Source organism: Rhipicephalus microplus, chromosome 2 (genome assembly GCF_043290135.1).
Source record: "Rhipicephalus microplus isolate Deutch F79 chromosome 2, USDA_Rmic, whole genome shotgun sequence".
Classification (NCBI taxonomy): Eukaryota; Metazoa; Arthropoda; class Arachnida; order Ixodida; family Ixodidae; genus Rhipicephalus; species Rhipicephalus microplus.
Window position 1 is genome coordinate 221,848,488 of NC_134701.1, and position 18,297 is coordinate 221,866,784.

General features: G+C 48.2%; 1 protein-coding gene across 5 annotated transcripts in view; it reads right to left on the reverse strand.

Annotated features, from left to right (window-relative positions):
• The window catches only part of LOC119169563 (cell adhesion molecule Dscam1-like), a 491,221-nt gene that overhangs the window by 142,882 nt on the left and 330,042 nt on the right, over positions 1-18,297 (reverse strand). For all 5 annotated transcript variants that reach the window (XR_012886621.1, XM_075876196.1, XM_075876190.1 and 2 more), the window contains exon 6: positions 721-993. Coding sequence is in view for 4 of the 5 variants with exons in the window: in XM_075876196.1 (XP_075732311.1) it covers positions 721-993 (273 nt within the window). In the remaining variant the exon portion in view is untranslated. The remainder of the gene's footprint in view (positions 1-720; positions 994-18,297) is intronic.

Here is an 18,297-nt window from a genome sequence, read left to right on the forward strand (position 1 = left end):
TTAAAGATTTATAGATCGGTTATCTAGAGGAATTATATTGGAAATCTTCTATGTGTACTTTTTAGTTTTAGATCATCTATGCCATCTAATAATTACTGTGTCAAAACACTAGACAACGGGAAAATACTACGCTTTGACACGACTTCTCTGAGAAAATGAAATGTTACTTTTGTTGTTTAGACGTCTTGCGCAAGTTCTGTCAGCAATGACTGCACTACTCACAATATAGTCAGCGCCGGACAGCGCTTGCTGGTTCGGAATGAAAGGCTTACAAGACTCGTATGTCCTAATACTACATTGAATTTGTCATCGACATATCGCAACATGACCTAATACTGGTAGACCATAAATTCAGTTGTATTTACTATAACAAAGTCGAAGGGTAATAAACTGTAATGATTGATTGTACCTCTTAAAAGTAGCACCAATTTATAGCAGGCTTCATAAAATTGTGCTGCATAATTAATCGACATGAAAGGAGAATATCTTCTGGCTCCCTGGGGAAGTAAAAAGTGCCCTCACTTTCGTTTCCTTTTGTTTGGCAGTTAAGGTACGTTAAAAACAACTGTGGTAACCAGACTCTTGAGTGCACGTACTTTACGTAAATATTTGTATCTCGTGCAGAACTGCACATGCAACGCTTCAGTTTCAGCAGTATTACCTTAAAGTAATTCGGATGAAGACACGAGCATGGCTTCAAACGGTGCTCGCACAACTCACCGTTCAGTATGACTTCAGAGGCAGCCTGCGCCACCTCAAATTGGTTTCGCACGAAGCACTGGTACATGCCACGGTCTTGGCGCTTGACAGCATTCACCACGAGCAGCCGGTCGTCGAAGAGCAGCTTGACCCTGTCCGAAGCGTACAGTGGTTTCGCATCTTTGGTCCAAGAGAGATCGCGCACGGGATAGCCGGTCGCCGAGCAGTTCAGGCGCAGTGTGTGGCCGATGGACGCGGATACACGGGATGGAGTCACGCTGGCACGTAGAGGGGCTGCAATAAAAAGGAAGAGCATATACAGAAGATCTTACACGTGACACATTGGTGCTGCCAGGTTGGGCTGTTGAGAGAGTTTTTTTTATAAACTTTTCTCCCTGAATACGTGAAACTAACAAGTTCGTGCAACATCAAGTGTGCCAATCAAACCGTTTTGGTTTGTTAAAAATACAAGTTAGCAAGGCTAACAGCTGAACATAACATTCAATAAGTGGTTGAAGTATGCTCTATAAAGACAGGATATCGTACGCCATAAGTTAAATTTTTCAAGGGGAAGCCTAAGAATACTTTATATGCTTTAATTTTTTTATCAACCAAACATCCCAATATCCAAAGAAGAGTACTTAGTACCGCTTTCATTTACACTGAAATCAAACCTTTGACTGATACGTATCAACCACAGCCAAATATGACAGTAGTCACTCTCATATATTATGAAAACTATAATGTTTCACTAAACTGTATTTTTTATATAATTTTATTCATTGTTTGATGGCAAAAAACACGCTCTTCCACGACACGTGTCTCATTTCAAAGAACTAAATTTATTTGTTTACATTGGTATTTATAAAATACAGGTAATTTATTCTTAAAGTTTCATATTGCGTAAACAGGATTCTTATTCTAGAGTGCTGCAACACTATACCAGACTAGAACTCAGTGTCGCTCTCATAATACGCTTTTCAATAGGTTCTGATATTGATTTAGGAAAAATTGAAAATTTTTCTTATCGCAACCCTTTATTGTATTCTTATACACTAAAACAGAAAGAAATGATTTACGCCAATGCACCTAAAGAATGAACTAGCCTCCTTAAATAATCAATTTTTTTTCTATCGTTTGTCTCTTTATTTTGCGTGTCTCAATGTTCATTCGGCGTTGTTTTACTTACATGGAGCGACACTGCGTCTGTAGGAGTCACTTTTTTCAGGTGATCAATTTGAAAAACGTTGTTTACTGATTTATTTTGCCATCACGGGGAGCTATTTTCGTTTTCTTACCGACTTAAAAAACTCCGCCTTCGTAAAGCTTTCCTCACAGCAACTGTCTGTTTGCAATAGCTTCAATGTATGCTTAAGGCGACATGTTAAGGCGGAAGCCTTTATTGTCTCATACTCGCGTTCATCTGTACACACCCCGGAATGGTGCCAGCTTTGGCCTATCCCCAGGACCTCTCCCAACAATCACGTGATAGCACGGCGGCGCATAGGAACAGTTGCGCCAGCACAGCTTGAGCCTCTCCCCCCTGTTCTCTTTCAGGAATCACTTGATTGCCGAGCGAGTGTGAAAAATAATAAAATAAAAAAAAATCACACAACATAGCCAGGCGAATGGACACAAGTTTTCACTGAACACACTTTGGAATTTACAAAGTTTCAAAATTTTGTGCTTATCGACTTTTCAACTGAGATTATATATATCGGTATATTGCAGTGGTGAGGGGGTATTTTATGGTGCCATGAAAATTACCATGGAATGAATTTGGCTCAAGTATGACAACATAAAAGCTTCTTTCTTCTTACCTATAGTATTGACTGCTAAAAATGAAAGTACCGCGCTGCAATCATGCAAATCTCTCCAAACTGTCTGAAATGTCTCATTCTGATAACTTGAAGAGTGACTTGAAACTAAACTAGAACGTCAAATGATGCCGAATGAACGTAAAAAATAGATGTATTGGTTGTGTAGTACGCCACATTTATTATGACTTGGTGGGTATAGCATTTTTGTTATGTGGCTTGAAGTTTTGCAATGTACGAAAAAAATGCAACTACAATAAAATGAGTACTGCCAAGAAGACAAATATTTTAATGAAAAGCTAGAGATAATGATGCATAAAACAGCCGTTTGAGTCAGTTCGTAACGATTCATTCTAAACGCCGAAAGTGAGGCGCAGTAGACAACAGGTGCTGGAAGAGAGAAAGCGCCTGTGTTGTCATTCTCCCTTTTTAGTCCCTGTTGTGTTCTGCACCCCACTTTTCACATTTAGGATGAATATAGTATTGCAATAAAGCGGGCGCTTAGACGTACGTGTCTATCAATTTTTTTTTCATTATGCAACATAGAGCACGATAACTCACTTCGAGTAAGCTTATTCAACAATGGTCTCTTCTAAATCTCAATTCAACAGAATATAAAAGCCAGCTCTACAGCTATTAGATGCATACTGCTCAACTATGTATAGTTTCAGCCTAAAAGTACACAAGACGCTGCTCGTAAAGTGCTACGAGCCATGTGTAAATATGACGGCAATTTTAGAACAAGCAAAAGGACGCAGCTTCAATATGCCCGCAGATTTCATGCATTTTGAAAATAGATTTCATGCGAGGCAGTCAATCAGTCGCTATCTCTTCCACAAATCATGGCTGTAAGCCGAGTATCACGACCTTCACCGACTTGTTCATGTAAATAGAGCTGTTGTCCACCTAAAGTGGGTTTACCAGGCACGTCGACTACACCAGCGTGTGATGGGTAGCTATGAACGAATGTAAAACAGTCCCTTGAAATTAAAGCAAGTCTCGTAGTTTTGTTCACACAAGTATTTCGAAGCCTGAAGAAAAAAGTATTCCCTATAAAGAACTCATTCTTCGAACACATATCATTCAATTGGGCTCTCATTTTCACTGTGGTCACTTGACGTAACGTGGTTATGTGACTTTAACATCGGTCGAGTGTTTGCTCCAGCGTTGCCATTCGCGGTAATCTGACAACAATTTTGTGACTTGTTCGGCAGAAGTGCGAACTTTCATTTAAACTGTAATCGCCAATTGCTGCCGAAGTTCAGTCATTACCTTAAAGAGACCTCACTCGCACTGCGTACGGCCCTGCGTCAACCTTATTCACGCGAGAGGAATCCTCGTTCTTGACGTGCTCGTGCGGCCGGGAACGTGCTAATAGCGGGATCGCCAACGGGTAGCAAAATGTCGGCATCGCTTCGTGCTCATCAATTTTCATCCGCGTTGCGTGACCAAACATGTCCGACAACGGCGTTAGTGCCCTCTACTGGCAAGTTCACCCTTTGCACGAAACCCGCGAAAAAGGCCCTTTCTCTCTCACTCTCTTTCCCGCTATCTATTTCCCTAGTACCTTCGCTCCCTATATCTTTATGCTGGAATAAATGACTTCAGTGCTCCAGCACGGTTAACTCCGTTCACAACGTTTTGTTTGATTTTCTAACGACAAACGATTCTTGCTCCTCCTTTTCTTTCCACTCGTATCTCTTCTTCTCTACTCTCCGCACATTCTGTACTTTATCTCGCCACACTAGAGCGAGCACGCGCTTTCGCGTTTCACTCGCAAGCGCGCGTGCTCACGCCACTCTGTTTGGAGTGTCCCGAGCGGCTCCTTCCTGAAGGGACCCCCAAGAAAGAGATTCCTTGTTCCGCGCGCGCCTCGCTAGGGAGCAAACAGCGATGAATCGACCCACGCCGTCGTCTTCGTCGTCGCCGCGTCTCCGTGTGTTGTTCTCTGTCTCCGTCGTCTCCAGCGTCGCCCATCTCTCTCTCTCTTTCTCTCTCTCTCTTCTGTTTCACTCATTCTAGTTCTTAACCTTTTCCTTCATCTCTGCGTTCTCGACCTTCTTTTCCTTGTTTTTTTTCAACCGCTTGCGCCTGAAGCGCGTGTGTTGCATCTCATTCTCTCTCTTTGCCCCTCTTCTCAGAAACTTTCTCTCCTTCTTTTGTCTCTGTTATTTCGTCACGACATTGAATTCGGTTACACGCTCTGTCCTGCACCTTCCGAGTCTTCTCTGCTGTCCTCAGGGCCCCTTCTTTACCGTCGGTAATGGCAATGCCTGGGGCTTGGCCCCCGTCTAACAACTCGTGCACCCACTCGCGCCTCTCTCTGTCTAAAGGAAAATTGCGTTTCGATCTTCACCATGGCGCTGACAGTGGTGAGTCAACAGGATAATGCGTGTGTTGCGCCCCAACCGGATCGATTTGCTTTCTACTTTGTAGACACGTCCTAAAAGGGAGTTGTCGCCTGATCTAACAAAAAGTAAAGCCTCGCTTGGAGATAACAGTGGTGACAGAAAACGCACACTATAGAGAAAGAGAGAGCCCATTAGGGCGAACAATGCACATATTGTTACGATTTCTGAGCACGACGACAACGCGAGTTTCAAATAAATGCGGTGGGGCCTAGACGAGAAAACAGAGATGTGTTACGGCCTTTCTAGATATTTCGTGTTCTACTGTTTTCTGAATGGGACAGTATCATCCGCATAGAATTGTGCCGACTCAAATGAGCTCGACGAAATTGAGTGCCCCAGCACTCGTGTTTACGCTGGCGATATATCTCCGTGTCTTTTGAATTATTTAGAAGACGCTGGGTGTGTCCTCAGCAAGGGAACAAAAATAAGGTAAGCGTTTCTCACACGCATGTGTGGGTGTGGGCCTTCAAACCTGTACTCGCATAAATTAAAATTTGCGTGGTAGAACCCGTCATTTTATAATACAAATGAATTCAGCACCTGGTTGGATAAGCGTAAAGTTATCTGCGGTTGAACTAAATTCACGGATAACGCAACTTTTTGTCGTCGTGTGCTTAAAGAAAATTTTTTACTACTGCTAGCCTAAGGGTCGAAAATAAGAATATCTTCATCTAAATAAATGTTATTGTAGAGTGCCAGTAATTGAGGCTTCATTCGACCTTTATAAATTTTCACAAGTGTGATCCTGTCGTGTTTTTCCCCTATTTTCCTTCCTTCTTTCCTTCACAAGTGTGATGGCATATATATTTCTTTTCTTTTTACAATTCCAACTTTTCCGAAACTTTTGCTTGCAGAGTCACTCCTGGCATTGCTCGTCTCTCTAGAGGCATTAACTCTTTTGGGTGCTCTAGTCTTATCTGTCGGGCGTACACGAATATAGTGGTCATGTTTGATGCTTCGGGTGTGGAACTGTGAAAACCTCGCCACTCTAATGTAAATGCTTATGTCGCAGCGTACCACTTTTTCAATGTCAGGACACTTGAATGATGTTAATGTGGGCATGACAGGTCTACAACAAATGTTCTATACCTCGTCGCAATTCTTGCTGCCAATAATATTTAATGTAGTGACAACATAACCGAATCATTAAACGCTTTCGATGTTCAATACTTTACATTGCCACTTCACTAAGAAAAAGAAGATAGCTTACGCTTACGTTATTTATGTGATGTTTGAGAGCCCATATTCTCCCTCCACCTATCCAAGGTGGTTTTCTGATCCTTGATCTTGCTTGCTATAGTGGACTCTTATTTTCTAATAACTTTCGCTGTTTCCTGTGTACTATCAACGTCAAATGAAATCCGAATAGCGGCAAGCCATTGTGATAGTATAGTACACACCGTCCAGTTGTCACCACTGACAGGCACGCGCATTATGTTCGGCAGCTTTGCGCGTGCCTGCCTGCCTGCCCATTGTGACAAGTGGACGGCGCGTAATTTACCATCGCGAAGGCTTCCCGCTCTTCTGGTTCAATTTCAAGCTGATAGAGAGAGAATTATTTCAATAGGGAGCTGGAGAGGTTTGTCTGGTTTTTCACCTGACAGGCTACTCCAGATGCCTGGTGATGACAATGATATATACAATGATAAACACACAACACATACAGTTACACACTCTCATAACAGTCACATAACACATAGAGGCACTCACAGGCACTGCACACTTCACGACGTTTCATTCAAGCTTGTGGCCCGTAAGAATGTCAGTAGCATTTTTGTGGAGGCCAGCGCACTGGAGCTGTTCTACCATAGGCCTAGAGTATTCTTCAATTCCAAGTTTCGTTTCTGTGTTATTTTAGGCCTATCTTCAGAGGCTGTCTCTGATGCGTATATTCTGCACTCACAGAGGACACTATTGATGTTTTCCAACGACGTCACATTGTGCACAAAATGCTGAGTCAGACACTCCAATTTCGTTCCTGAAGTAATTCGTACATACAACGTTTAATCGGATGCGGTGTAAACAGGTTCCATCTTGCCTGCTGAGGTTTCGCAGCATCCTGAAGTGACACGATGGATCGATCTTGTACAGAGGCCCATACTGTTGGCTAGGCTCTGTCCAGAGGGATCGCTGGAGGCGCCAAGCGTGTGCCGACACTAGCATTGCAGTGTCTTGCCCCGAGAAAGGTATCTCGACGATTTCTGCTGAAGTGTCATGTCCAGCTTTGGCAGCGTCATCAGCCCGGGCGTTGCATTGTATTCCGCAGTGGGCAGGTATCCACTGCAGAATAATGGCTGTGATGGAGGTCACAGGCTTTCTTGCATAGGCGTTCGATGTCCGTGACAAGTTGGTCCTGTGTGAATGGAGACTTAGGCGACTGCAGCGCTGCTCTTGAGTCAGTAAAGATGACCCAGGACTCGGCTGTCTGGTCCGCGATGTATGTAATGGCAGCCCTCAGTGCAGCCTGTTCAGTGGCTGTATATGAGGTGCAGTAACCGAGAGTGCCAGAGATGGTGACATTGGCAGATAGAATCCAACGCCAATGGCGGATGATGTAGACGTAACAGAGCCGTCGGTGTAAATATGACGATGAGCTCTGTAGCTGTTTTCCAAATGCTCTATAAGGAAATATCTGAGTGCTGGTCCGGGTGTGCGTCTCTTGCTCTTGAACTTAAGCTCGAAGGTCCAGGAAGGAGTTTTCCACGATGGTTCTGCGTGCATTGATACTCCCTGATTGAGTAGCGGGAGAAGGCTCCGCGCAGGACTACTATCTGAAGCAAGCGGATGATCCGGCGCTCTGGTGGCATAACACAAGTGGACTCGAAAAAACTCCTGCTGCAGAAGAACAGGAGCTCAAAGGTGCCTACTTTCAGCAGGAGTTCCGATGCTTTATGTGTTCTTTGGTAGGCCAAGGCACACCCTCAGGGCCTTTGTTTGAGCTCCAGTTAGTCCTTGTATGTTGGTTTGAGAAATTTTATGTATCGAAGGAAGGCTGTAACGTAGAAGACCTTCGAAGAGAGTGGTATACATTCGTAACATGACATTAGCGAAATAGCCACCGGCATTGCTTGATAACAAGCGAAACATGCTCGCGTATGACGCAACTTTTTCTTTTAATATCCGAACGGAGGGAGTCCCCGTCATTAGCCAGTCGATTGTATTGCGCTCGCTCAACAGAAATTCAAACGCGCAGTTGCGAGCACTCAAAAGGGGGAAAAATCGTCTATATTGGGCATATCACGAACTCACCTCACATCATAGATTAGAACGTCGAACTTTTCCTCCTCCTCACAGAGATCTGAACAGAGCACAAGCAATCACTTACAGACAATTGCAGACACGTACATACATCACACCAACGACACTAAGCAGGATTAATCCGGACTTTTCCACTGCATGTCCACACTGTGGAAACGAGTATAACAATTTCGACCACATGCTCTGGTTGTGCCCTGCCAACGTGGGTACAGAATTTTCTGACCAGTCCTCCTGGGACTCCGCCCTTCGAAGCACAGAGCTCATCGCTCAGCTCAAGGCTGTCCAGAGGGCCCGGGCCGTCGCCGAAAGACTCTGTCTACCGGTCCCGACCTGGGTGGAGCCGCCGGATTGATGGCGGGGCTTTCGTCACCGCTTTCTTTCTTCTCAGGACCTCAATAAAGTTCATACTCACTCACTTTCGCTTCGAATATTTCTTGGGAAAAGAACACATCACGATTCTCTTCGAAAATTTCACCTTGAACTTTCAGCCAGCAACTATAAATATACAAAAGAATAATTCCGCTTCAAGGCATTATCTCTGGTGAAATGTTCGGCAAGCTCATTGAGGAAGCGATACAGCCATGTTCTTCTTATGGGCCTAAGGCCTCTAGGGATTCAAGGAGACCTTCACCCATGACTGGGTGTCATTATAAGTCCCAAGCGTAGGGAACGAATACACGCACATTACGGAAGAGGGGGAGAAGTATCCGCGCACTTCCACTAAATGTGCCGTATCGAGTCTCGTCTCACGAGCTTTTTGCCCTTCGTTAGAGTTCAAACTCTCCCCTTTTCTCTGGTTGTGCACAGTTATTCGAGGCCAAGCCGGACACGCTCTTTTACAACGCGCCCACACCGTCCCTACTTTCGTTGATGGAGACGAGCTCAAAAATGGTGATCTATAAAACTTCTGTCAGGTTATGACTTCGTCTGCCCCGTGCACTCATATGCCCCATCTTTTTTTGTTCATTTCTTTCTTTGGCCCTGGCGGTTTTCTCCTGCATTTCGTAGGCTTCGTACCAGGACCGCGTCGCGCAATCGTGCACACAACTGGGAAAGAGCAGGAAAACATGCTGGGGATACAGAAGACACCGACGACTACGATGACGAGTACGAGCTGTGCCGGCGGTCCTTATCTCTTTTACGTGACGAGTTCGTGCTCTCCTCTGTTCCCCATCACCGAGGGCTTGGAAAATTGGTTCGCCGGAGAGCCATAGCAGAACCACTTCCCTAATGGTCTCTTTGGGACCTTGCTCCAACTCTTCACACTACTTTCCCCCGCCTTCTTTACTGGACCTTTTTTTTCAGTTTCAAAGCTATCTGTACTTCATTTTATTTCATGCACAACATTTCTGCAGCTTTTTCCAAAAGCGACACTCCCATGCAATGTTCCTGTACGTCATTTATTGGTGCGTTTCACACTGAGGTTCCTCAAGGAAAGTGAAGGAGAGGACTGAGACTCTTCGTGATCGTCTTGCAAAGTCCCATTTCCGGTTTCCTGTCAATGAGTACGTGCATTCTTTTGACAGCTGGCCGTCTACCGATGAACGTGTTTTTTGGTCATTTTATCTCTTTCGCTCATTTATGTTCTTTTTCAGAGTATTACAAGAAGAGGAACAAAGGCTGCCGTAGAGTGACCAGCAAGACTAGGCCTCGAATAACTCGTCCTTTATTCTTGGTCACATAGCTCTTTGTGTGGATCGTTCTCAGGCCTGTGTTGTCCGGAAATATTCGACACATGCGCAGGTTTCGCTCATACTTTTTACTCATGATCTCTACGACCGCATTCAACCTTTATTCGCTGATGGAACGACAAAATGCAAAGGGTCGGATTCACCATCACTCATGTGTACAAAAGAAAAAACTTGTTCTCGGGCTGAAATGCGAAACTGAGCGGTATGAGTGGAATGGCAAATATCGTAGTATGCAGGCTCCACGAAAAATATTGCTGAGATACAGCTAAAAATGGCAACGTACAAGCTCAGCTCTTTTCATGCTTTGTTGAACATGGTGCAAAATAAGCGATAGAAGAAAAAATGAATAAAAGGTCACGCTACAGGACGAAACACTACACTAAATTTTGCCCACCTAAGCACGCTTACTGTTACAATACTTTTATCTAATCCATAGTCGCAGTGAAGAAGCATCTCACATATCAAGTCGGGATGCTGTCTTTGTTGTGAGCCCGTAATGTGAGCCACAATGTGCGCGTATATATGAAACTCGTGTTCTCAGCCTATTTGTTTAAGGCATTAACCGCACATAACTTTTCTTATCATTTTATAACATTTTATACAAACCCCTGGTAGTGAAGAAACGAGAGTTCCTCTGGCAGTATTGTATGTTTATTTATATTGTTCCTTTCTTTTTCAGATTTTTTCTGTTAATGAATGATTCACGCTATGTGGGAATTCGTGAAGATGTTTGTAATAAAACGTGTCAGTTTTGCTGTAAATATACTAACAGTCATCAGCATCAGCAGCAGCCTGACTACGTCCACTGCAGGACAAAGGCCTCTCCCGTGTTCCGTCAGTCAACTCGGTCCTGTGCTTGCTGCTGCCATTTTACACCCACAATATTCTTATTATCATTTGCCCACCTGGCTTTCTGTATCCACCTAACCCACCCGCCTTCTCTGGGAATCCCACGTACGGTGGCAATCAATGATATGCGAAGCACAAATGAGGAAGGTTGATATGTCACTTCAAAATCACCACAAAGTTACGAGACAGTGGTAAATTACGCGGTGCATGACATCCATGTCATGATTATCATGTTTGGACATGTCATTTACTTTCGTCATCTAGTCACGTCACGTAATACCAACTTTAAAATATGTTGAGCTAGCAAAACAGCCGCGAGCGTGCTATGAGCGAATCATGTAGTCATGTTTTACATGACACGCATATCATGATTATCATGTTTGGACATGTCACTTACATTACACATCCATTAACGTCACGTAATACCAAATTTGGTATATGTGGAACTAGTGAAACGGCCGTGAGCATGCTATGAGCGTAGCATGCCGTCATGCTTTACATGACACGCCCATCATTATTATCATGTTTGGGCATGTCATTTACCTTTGTTATCTATTCACACCATGTGATACAACATTTGGTATATGTGGAGCTAGCAAAATGGCCACGAGCGCATCATGAAGAGCCCAATATACTCCGCCGTAACGTTGACGCGCGTGCAGCTGGGCCCAGCGACGCTTTACGCTCGTAAAACCTGAGCACTCTATCGTCTAATGCCAGAAGCGACCGGCGCGACCAGCGTTCATCAGCGCGGCCCGGCGGCAACTGGCGCGAAATGCGACGTCCTGCATTTCACCCCGACGATGTTACCCACCCAGAACTGCATCTGCTGCTCTTCGTGACAGAGGGACGCCGGGCGCGCTCAAACGCACATGCGTCAAAGCAATGCAGCGCGGCGCGCGCCTGCGAGTATACGGCAGACAGATCGGCGCCTGGCGTGGCGTCGCCAGCGTGACTCGACGAAACGAACGCCAGCGCGCACGCGTGCCGGGTCACGTCGAAGAGTATTGGCACCTTGAGTGTGGTGGTATGTAGTTATGTTCTTACATGACACGCATCTCATCATTATCAAGTTTGCGTCATTCATATACCTTCGTCATCTATTCACGTGACGCAGTACCAAATTTGGCATATGTGCCACCAGTCCATCATGAGTGTTGCATACAGTCATGTTTTTTATGACACGCATCTCGTACTTATCATGTTTGCATCAGTCACATACATTCGTCATCCATTCTTGTCCCGTAATACCCAAACACTACATTCTATCCATCTACCTGCCTGTCTATCCGAGCTTCCATCCCTCCGTGCGTCTGTTAGTCCGTGCGTCTGTCCGTCCACCCGTGAGTCCATCCGTGCGTCCGTCCTTATGTTCCTCCGTTCATCTGGTCGTCCTTCCCTCCACGCGTCCGGGCTTCTGTCCGTCCGACCGTGATTCCACCCGCCTGTCTATACTACTTCCATCCATCAGTTCGTCTGCGCGTCCATGCATCCATCTGTGAGTCCATACCTCTATTCGGTGGTGGTGGTGAAAACATTTTATTTATTTACATGAAATTTTCTGCGGAGAAGCTCCGAGTAGTCGGACATACTTGGCTTGCGGTGGGGGGGCCCTTAGTCCAGGGCTCCGCTTGCAGCAGCCGCTCTGCGGGCCCGGTTGATCAGACTCAACTGATCTTCCAGGTTCTCGCTGGCCAGCAGCTCCTCCCATCGCTCCGCTGTTGGATTTTGTACTGGTTGTAAGGCTGTAATGGCCTGACACTCCCACGTGACGTGGTACAGAGTGGCTTTAGCTGAACACCATGGGCAGAGAGGAGTATGCCGAGGGGTGCATTTTACTCAGGATGTGCAAATTTGGAAACGTGCCGGTTTGAATTTGCCTCCAGCTGACCGATTCCTCTTTATTTAGTATTCGGTGTGGTAGCGAATAAGCTTTCCTAAGTCCTCTGTAATGGTTTAGAATGGCCGAATAGTCGCAAGGGACCGGAACGAGTTCCTCAGGGGCGGAGTTGGAAGGTGCTCGGCTCGCATACCCTCGAGCTACCCTATCCGCTGCCCGATTCCCCTCCAGTCCCATGTGGCCCGGAGTCCATATAATCCGATGCCAGTTTCTGAGTGGATGTGTAATGGAATGCTCGCCAGTGTCTGTAACGCTCATGATGACGCTGAGAGCGGGTTGGCTGATGCGCCCATGTAGGTAGTTGCGGCAAGCTGCTTGAGAGTCCGTGAGAACTGTCAGCGACCTTCGTTGTCTGTAGCCGAGGGCGAGAGCGAGCGCGATGGCAGTTTCTTCAGCATCGGTGATGTTGCGGCACCGCACGGAAGCGCTGGTACGTTCTGTGGGTGTGTGGTCCACGACTGTGGCTACAGCCTTATTGTTTGCATGGTCGTAGTTGGCGGCGTCAACATAGTACGTAGTGTTTTTGTGTGCATAAGTTCGCTCGAGGGCTTCCACTCTGGCTTCCCTCCGGCCCTGATGTAGTCGGGGATCCATATTGCGGGGGATGGGAGCGACCTTATAAGTGGCACGAAGTTGGTCCGGAATGGGCTTGCGACGAGCTGCGTCGTGAAACTGGCTGATGTAGCCGAGGCGTAGGAGCAGGTCACGGCCTGTAGGTGTTTGCTTGAGCCGTTGCAGTTGTGTGGCGAGTTGCGCTTCACAAAGTTCTTCAAAGGTGTTGTGTAGGCCCAATGCGAGGAGCTTGCTAGAAGGAGTAACTGGTGGTAGCTTGAGTGCCACTTTGTAGGCCTTGCGGAGCATTGCGTCAACTTGGCCCTGTTCGCTCTTGGTGAGGCGTTGGTAGGGCAAACTATATGTCACCCTACTGACCACGAGGCTACGTATGAGTTTCAGGGTGTCCTCCTCGCGCATGCCATGGCGACGAGTGGCTACCCGAGATATCATTCGGGCCACTTGCAGTGTAGTGGTGCGAAGAAGGGAAAGTGTGTGATTCACATGGCGGTTCGACTGTACCCACATGCCTAATATTCGAATGGTGGATTTCTCTGGGATTTGTTTGCCAGCAAGGACAACCTGGAGGCGGGAGCCTTGGTTGTTCTGCGTCGATGATGGGAGCTTGCGTCGATAAATTCGTAGAAGCTCAGATTTTTCTGTTGCACAGGCCAGGCCTCATGCCTGCGCGTATTGTTCGACGCATGTGGCTGCCTGCTGCAGGTTATATTCTTTTTCTCCAAGGGACCCCCGCGTGGCCCAGACGGTGATATCGTCCGCATACATTGCGTGATGGATGCCATCGATGCGGTGGAGTTCATGTGCCAGGCCAACCATAGCTACTATAAAGAGTAGCGGGGAAATCACTGAGCCCTGCGGGGTGCCCTTGTTCGGAACCTTGATAACATCTGATCGGATGGAGCCGAGACCGACTGTGGCAGTGCGGTCCGTCAAGAAGGCGTGAACATAACTGTGGACGCGCTGCCCACAATGAAGGGCCTCGAGGCCCTCAAGTATGGTCTGGTGGCTAACGTTATCAAATGCGCCCTTAATGTCTAAAGTCAAGATAATGTTTTCTCCTTGCTGGGGGGCGTTATCAATGACTTCTTTTAATTGTAGCAGTACATCTTGCGTTGAAAGATGTGCCCGGAACCCGTACATTGAGTGCGGGAAAAGGTCATTGTCTTCGAGGTAATCTTGCACGCGATTAGTGATGACGCGCTCGAAGAGTTTACCAAGGCAGGAAGTGAGGGATATTGGTCGGAGGTTTTCGATCTGAAGTTTTTTGCCCGGCTTCGGTATCATTATGACCTCCGCGTGCTTCCATTCAGAAGGAAGCGTGCCACGTTGCCAATGATCATTGAAAAACGCCGTGATTTCTTGTACGGCGCTGTCGTTGAGGTTCCTGATAAGGGAGTACGTGATTCCGTCTGCCCCAGCAGCTGTGTTGCGATTGCTGCTGCGAATGGCTGCGTAAACTTCGTCCACCGTTATTGGTCGGTCGAGAGTGTCATTGGCACGTCCACGATACGCAGCTTGAGATGCGGGTGGGTAGAAATCGCCAAAGCATTTTTGTCGGACTTGATCCAGCAGCTCATCGTCAGTACCCTCAAAGGCGTGTATGAGGCGCATTACTGACTTATTCGTCTCATTTTTTGTGCGAGTGGGGTCCATCAAAGCGCGCAAAATGTGCCACGTGCGGGCCGTGCTCAATGAGCCTCGAAGAGAGTCGCTAAACTGGGCCCAATTGAGACGCGCCAGTTCTGTAGCGTACTGCTCTGCCTGAGTGGTGAGTGTGGCGATCCTTAGCTTGAGGCGTCGGTTATGTTTTTGCGTCCTCCATCTGCGGATGAGGCTCCTTCGGGCTGCCCACAGATGTAGAAGATGGCCGTCCACTTCCGGCAGTGCAGGTGTTCTGTTAATGGTGGTGGTCCAACGCTCTCGAATTTCTTTAAGTTGGGTGCACCAGTCGGTGAGGCTTGTGAGGCTGTCGAGTGAATATTCGCTCTCACGACGAAAGGCGTCCCAGTTTGTGATGTGTGCTTCTCCAATAGACCGACGCGCTGCGCTCTCTGTAACTTTTGTGCGGAGAATGAAGTGGTCGCTGCCCAAGGATTCCTGCAGGTTGTCCCAGTTATAAATTGCACGGCCTCGGGCGAAGGTGAGATCGGGGCAAGTGTCCCTGCACACACTGTTGCCGATCCGGGTAGGGAACGCGGGATCCGTAAGCAGTTCAAACTGAAATTTTTCAGTGGCAGCCGCAAGCTGTTTGCCTTTGACATCCGAACGGTTGTAACCCCAGCGTTCGTCGAGAGCGTTGAAGTCGCCGAGCAGTAAGAGTTCTTTTCCCTGGGCCAATCGGCAGGCACCTTGGACGAGGGCATGGAAATCAGTGGTTTTTTGCTTTGGGGCGCTATATACGCTGAAAATGATGATACTTCGCTTTCCTCCTTTCTTTTTTTGCCTGAGAACTAGCTCCACAATCACATGTTCTATGTTGGTGTCTGGGATATTGTCTAAGCAACTGCGGTTAGCGCTTTGTTAATCAGGATGGCCGCTTTGCCCTTTGTTTGACTATTATAGGACTCATAACCTGAAAATATGGGTGGCGTTCCGGGCTCCTGAAGCGCTATGACAACTGGCCGAGCAAGGTGTGTGTTAATGTACTGTTGGAGGAGGCTCCGCTTTCTGCGGAAGCCGCGGCAGTTCCATTGCCAGACTTCTAAATGTTCGCCAATGAGTGGGGCTGTGCTGCCCATGGTTAATTCGTTGAGTGGAAAGGCGTGGGTATCGGAATCTCGGCTTGCGACGCCGATGTAGGAGTGAGGGTGAGGGCGCTGGGTGTCAATGCGGGGGTAGCGAGGATTTCGGATGCATGTGATTCCAATCCTAGTCTATGGTAACCTTGATCTGTCGTGGCGTGCGAGCTACGAGTGGCCCTCTTCCTGCGTATGTTTTCGCCTGTTTCAACAATTTGCGCCTCGAAGCGTGTCTCGAGAGAGTCGAGGCGTTCTCCGAACTGCGTGAATACGGCACTGAATTGTTGCGATAGCTGCTGCGCGAGCGTTGAGAACATTTCGCGTAACTCTTCGCGTGTGACTGTGGTGCCCGACGCAGCAGGAATTGATAGCGCCGTTTTAGGGGTCTTCTGTCTCTTGGGGGAAGTTGGGGGTTTTTTTTTCGGGGGAGTCGGGCGGCGATCCAAGACGCGCCATTAGGGCATGAAGTTGAGAGCTGTCCTTTGCTTGACGTGCCCTGACGGCCGCCAGCTCCTGTTTGAGTTTTATGTTTTCCGCGAGAAGGTGTTCGTGTGCGGTGGAAAGGGTATTGAGTGGAGCGATGGGAGGATCTACATTTGCTGACCAGCTCACCTTATTGTCGGCACCGGCTGATGGAGTGGGATTGGGCTTCTCATTATGCTTGCTGGAGGCGTGCTGGGACTGTTGACAGGTGGGTTGCTGCTGCTGCTGCCCCTTGGTCATCTGGTTCTTCGGATGCTGTCGCTGCTGTGGCTGCTGCTGTTGGCCAGGTTCCACAGAAGGGAGGGGCGGGAAGGACTGTGACCTCGAGCGTGAGCGGGAGTGGCTGCACGAGGTCTCGTTTTCCTTGCTGAACCACCTACGTTTGGGAGTGGGTGGGTTACGATGTGGGTTGCGGCCCCTGGCTGGTGCTGCTGGTTGAGGAGGTGGCCGTGGGCGCGGGGCCTTCAGTCTCTGAGAGCACTCTTTCGCGCCCGTTAAGTGGGCATCTCCACACAAGTGACATTTGGGAGCACAGGGGTGACCGTCAACGGGGTTGAGGATACCACACTGCCGACACACGGGAGTGTTTGGCGTGGGGCATACGTCTGAGCGGTGCCCCGGTTGTAAGCAGACTTGGCAGGCTTGTCGCGTCGGCTTGTACGGATGGCAGGCCACCTCCCCACCGTAATACAGTACATATCGGGGCAGAAGGGGGCCTTCAAAAGTGATCACGGCAGATTTGGTAGAACCAAGCATTCGTGCACTGTGCACTGTCACTCCCTGCGTGCGCACGCGGAGGTTGGCGGTGAGTTCTTCCGGAGTTGTGCCAGGGTCTATCCCATGAATAACTCCCCGCAAGGTGCCCTCAGGGGCCGCCACATAGGTATTGAATTCGTGGGTCTTCCTCTCAAGCGTGAGGGTGGTGATCCGACGAAGAATTTCGGCCGTCTCAACATGTGGCGTGCTGGCAATGATGATGTTCGACCCGGGGCGAGTACGTATAATGAAATGATCACCTGTACAATGTTGTCGTGAATTGCCCGCCAGTGCTACGGCTCGGGAGATTTGATGCGTAGTGAAGTTCCGAATGGCCAGGCCTTTTTTCGGGCGCATGATGATCTTTATATCCGTGCGTGGAAGCGGCGGCAGCTTCCGTCGTAGCTGGCGCGGCTTCGTTACGGGCGGTGGTGTTCGCGCCGGTGCGACGCCGGCCGCGTCTGCCTGCGCAGCAGGAGTGCTCGCAGCCGCAGCTGCCCCGGCGTTGACGTGGCTGGGCGGAGTGCTTGCAGGACCGGCCGGCTGCATCAATTCCGCTCGAGCTTTGTCGAACTTTTTTCTGGCGTTGACGCTGGCGACGGCAAATCGCCAGTTTCTAGTTGGCGTCTGTGTCGCTCGCCGGTCCCAGCGATGCAGACGATGTAGGATGGTGCACGGCAACTTCATCTTCGCTTGCCGAGGTGAGCTCGCCGAGGTCGAGAGATTCCATGTTAACATGGGTGTCATTGGGGCCTGATGCAGGTTGAACGCATCCGGTAGTAGTCACGTCAGCAGTTGGCGTAGTGCTAGCGTCCATATTGTTGTGGAAGGGGTCCCGCCGTTAGGCCTAGTCACCCGTACTCGCACAGGCGAGCTGGGTCGACGCTTAGGCCCAGCGGCCCAGCGCTCACATGGGTTCTTCTGAAGGCGATAGAAAAAAATGGAGAAGCTCTACAGCCTCGGGAAGGGTGTGCGGTTCCCCGGACAGTTAAAACTTGATGATCCGATACAGTGCCGGCGACGATATCGAAGTAATCCGGTCAACGAGAGCACACGTTCGGCGGAGCGCATGCGACGCGCGTCCGCTCGCTCCGGCGTCCAAGCGCGTCCCCTACCTCTATT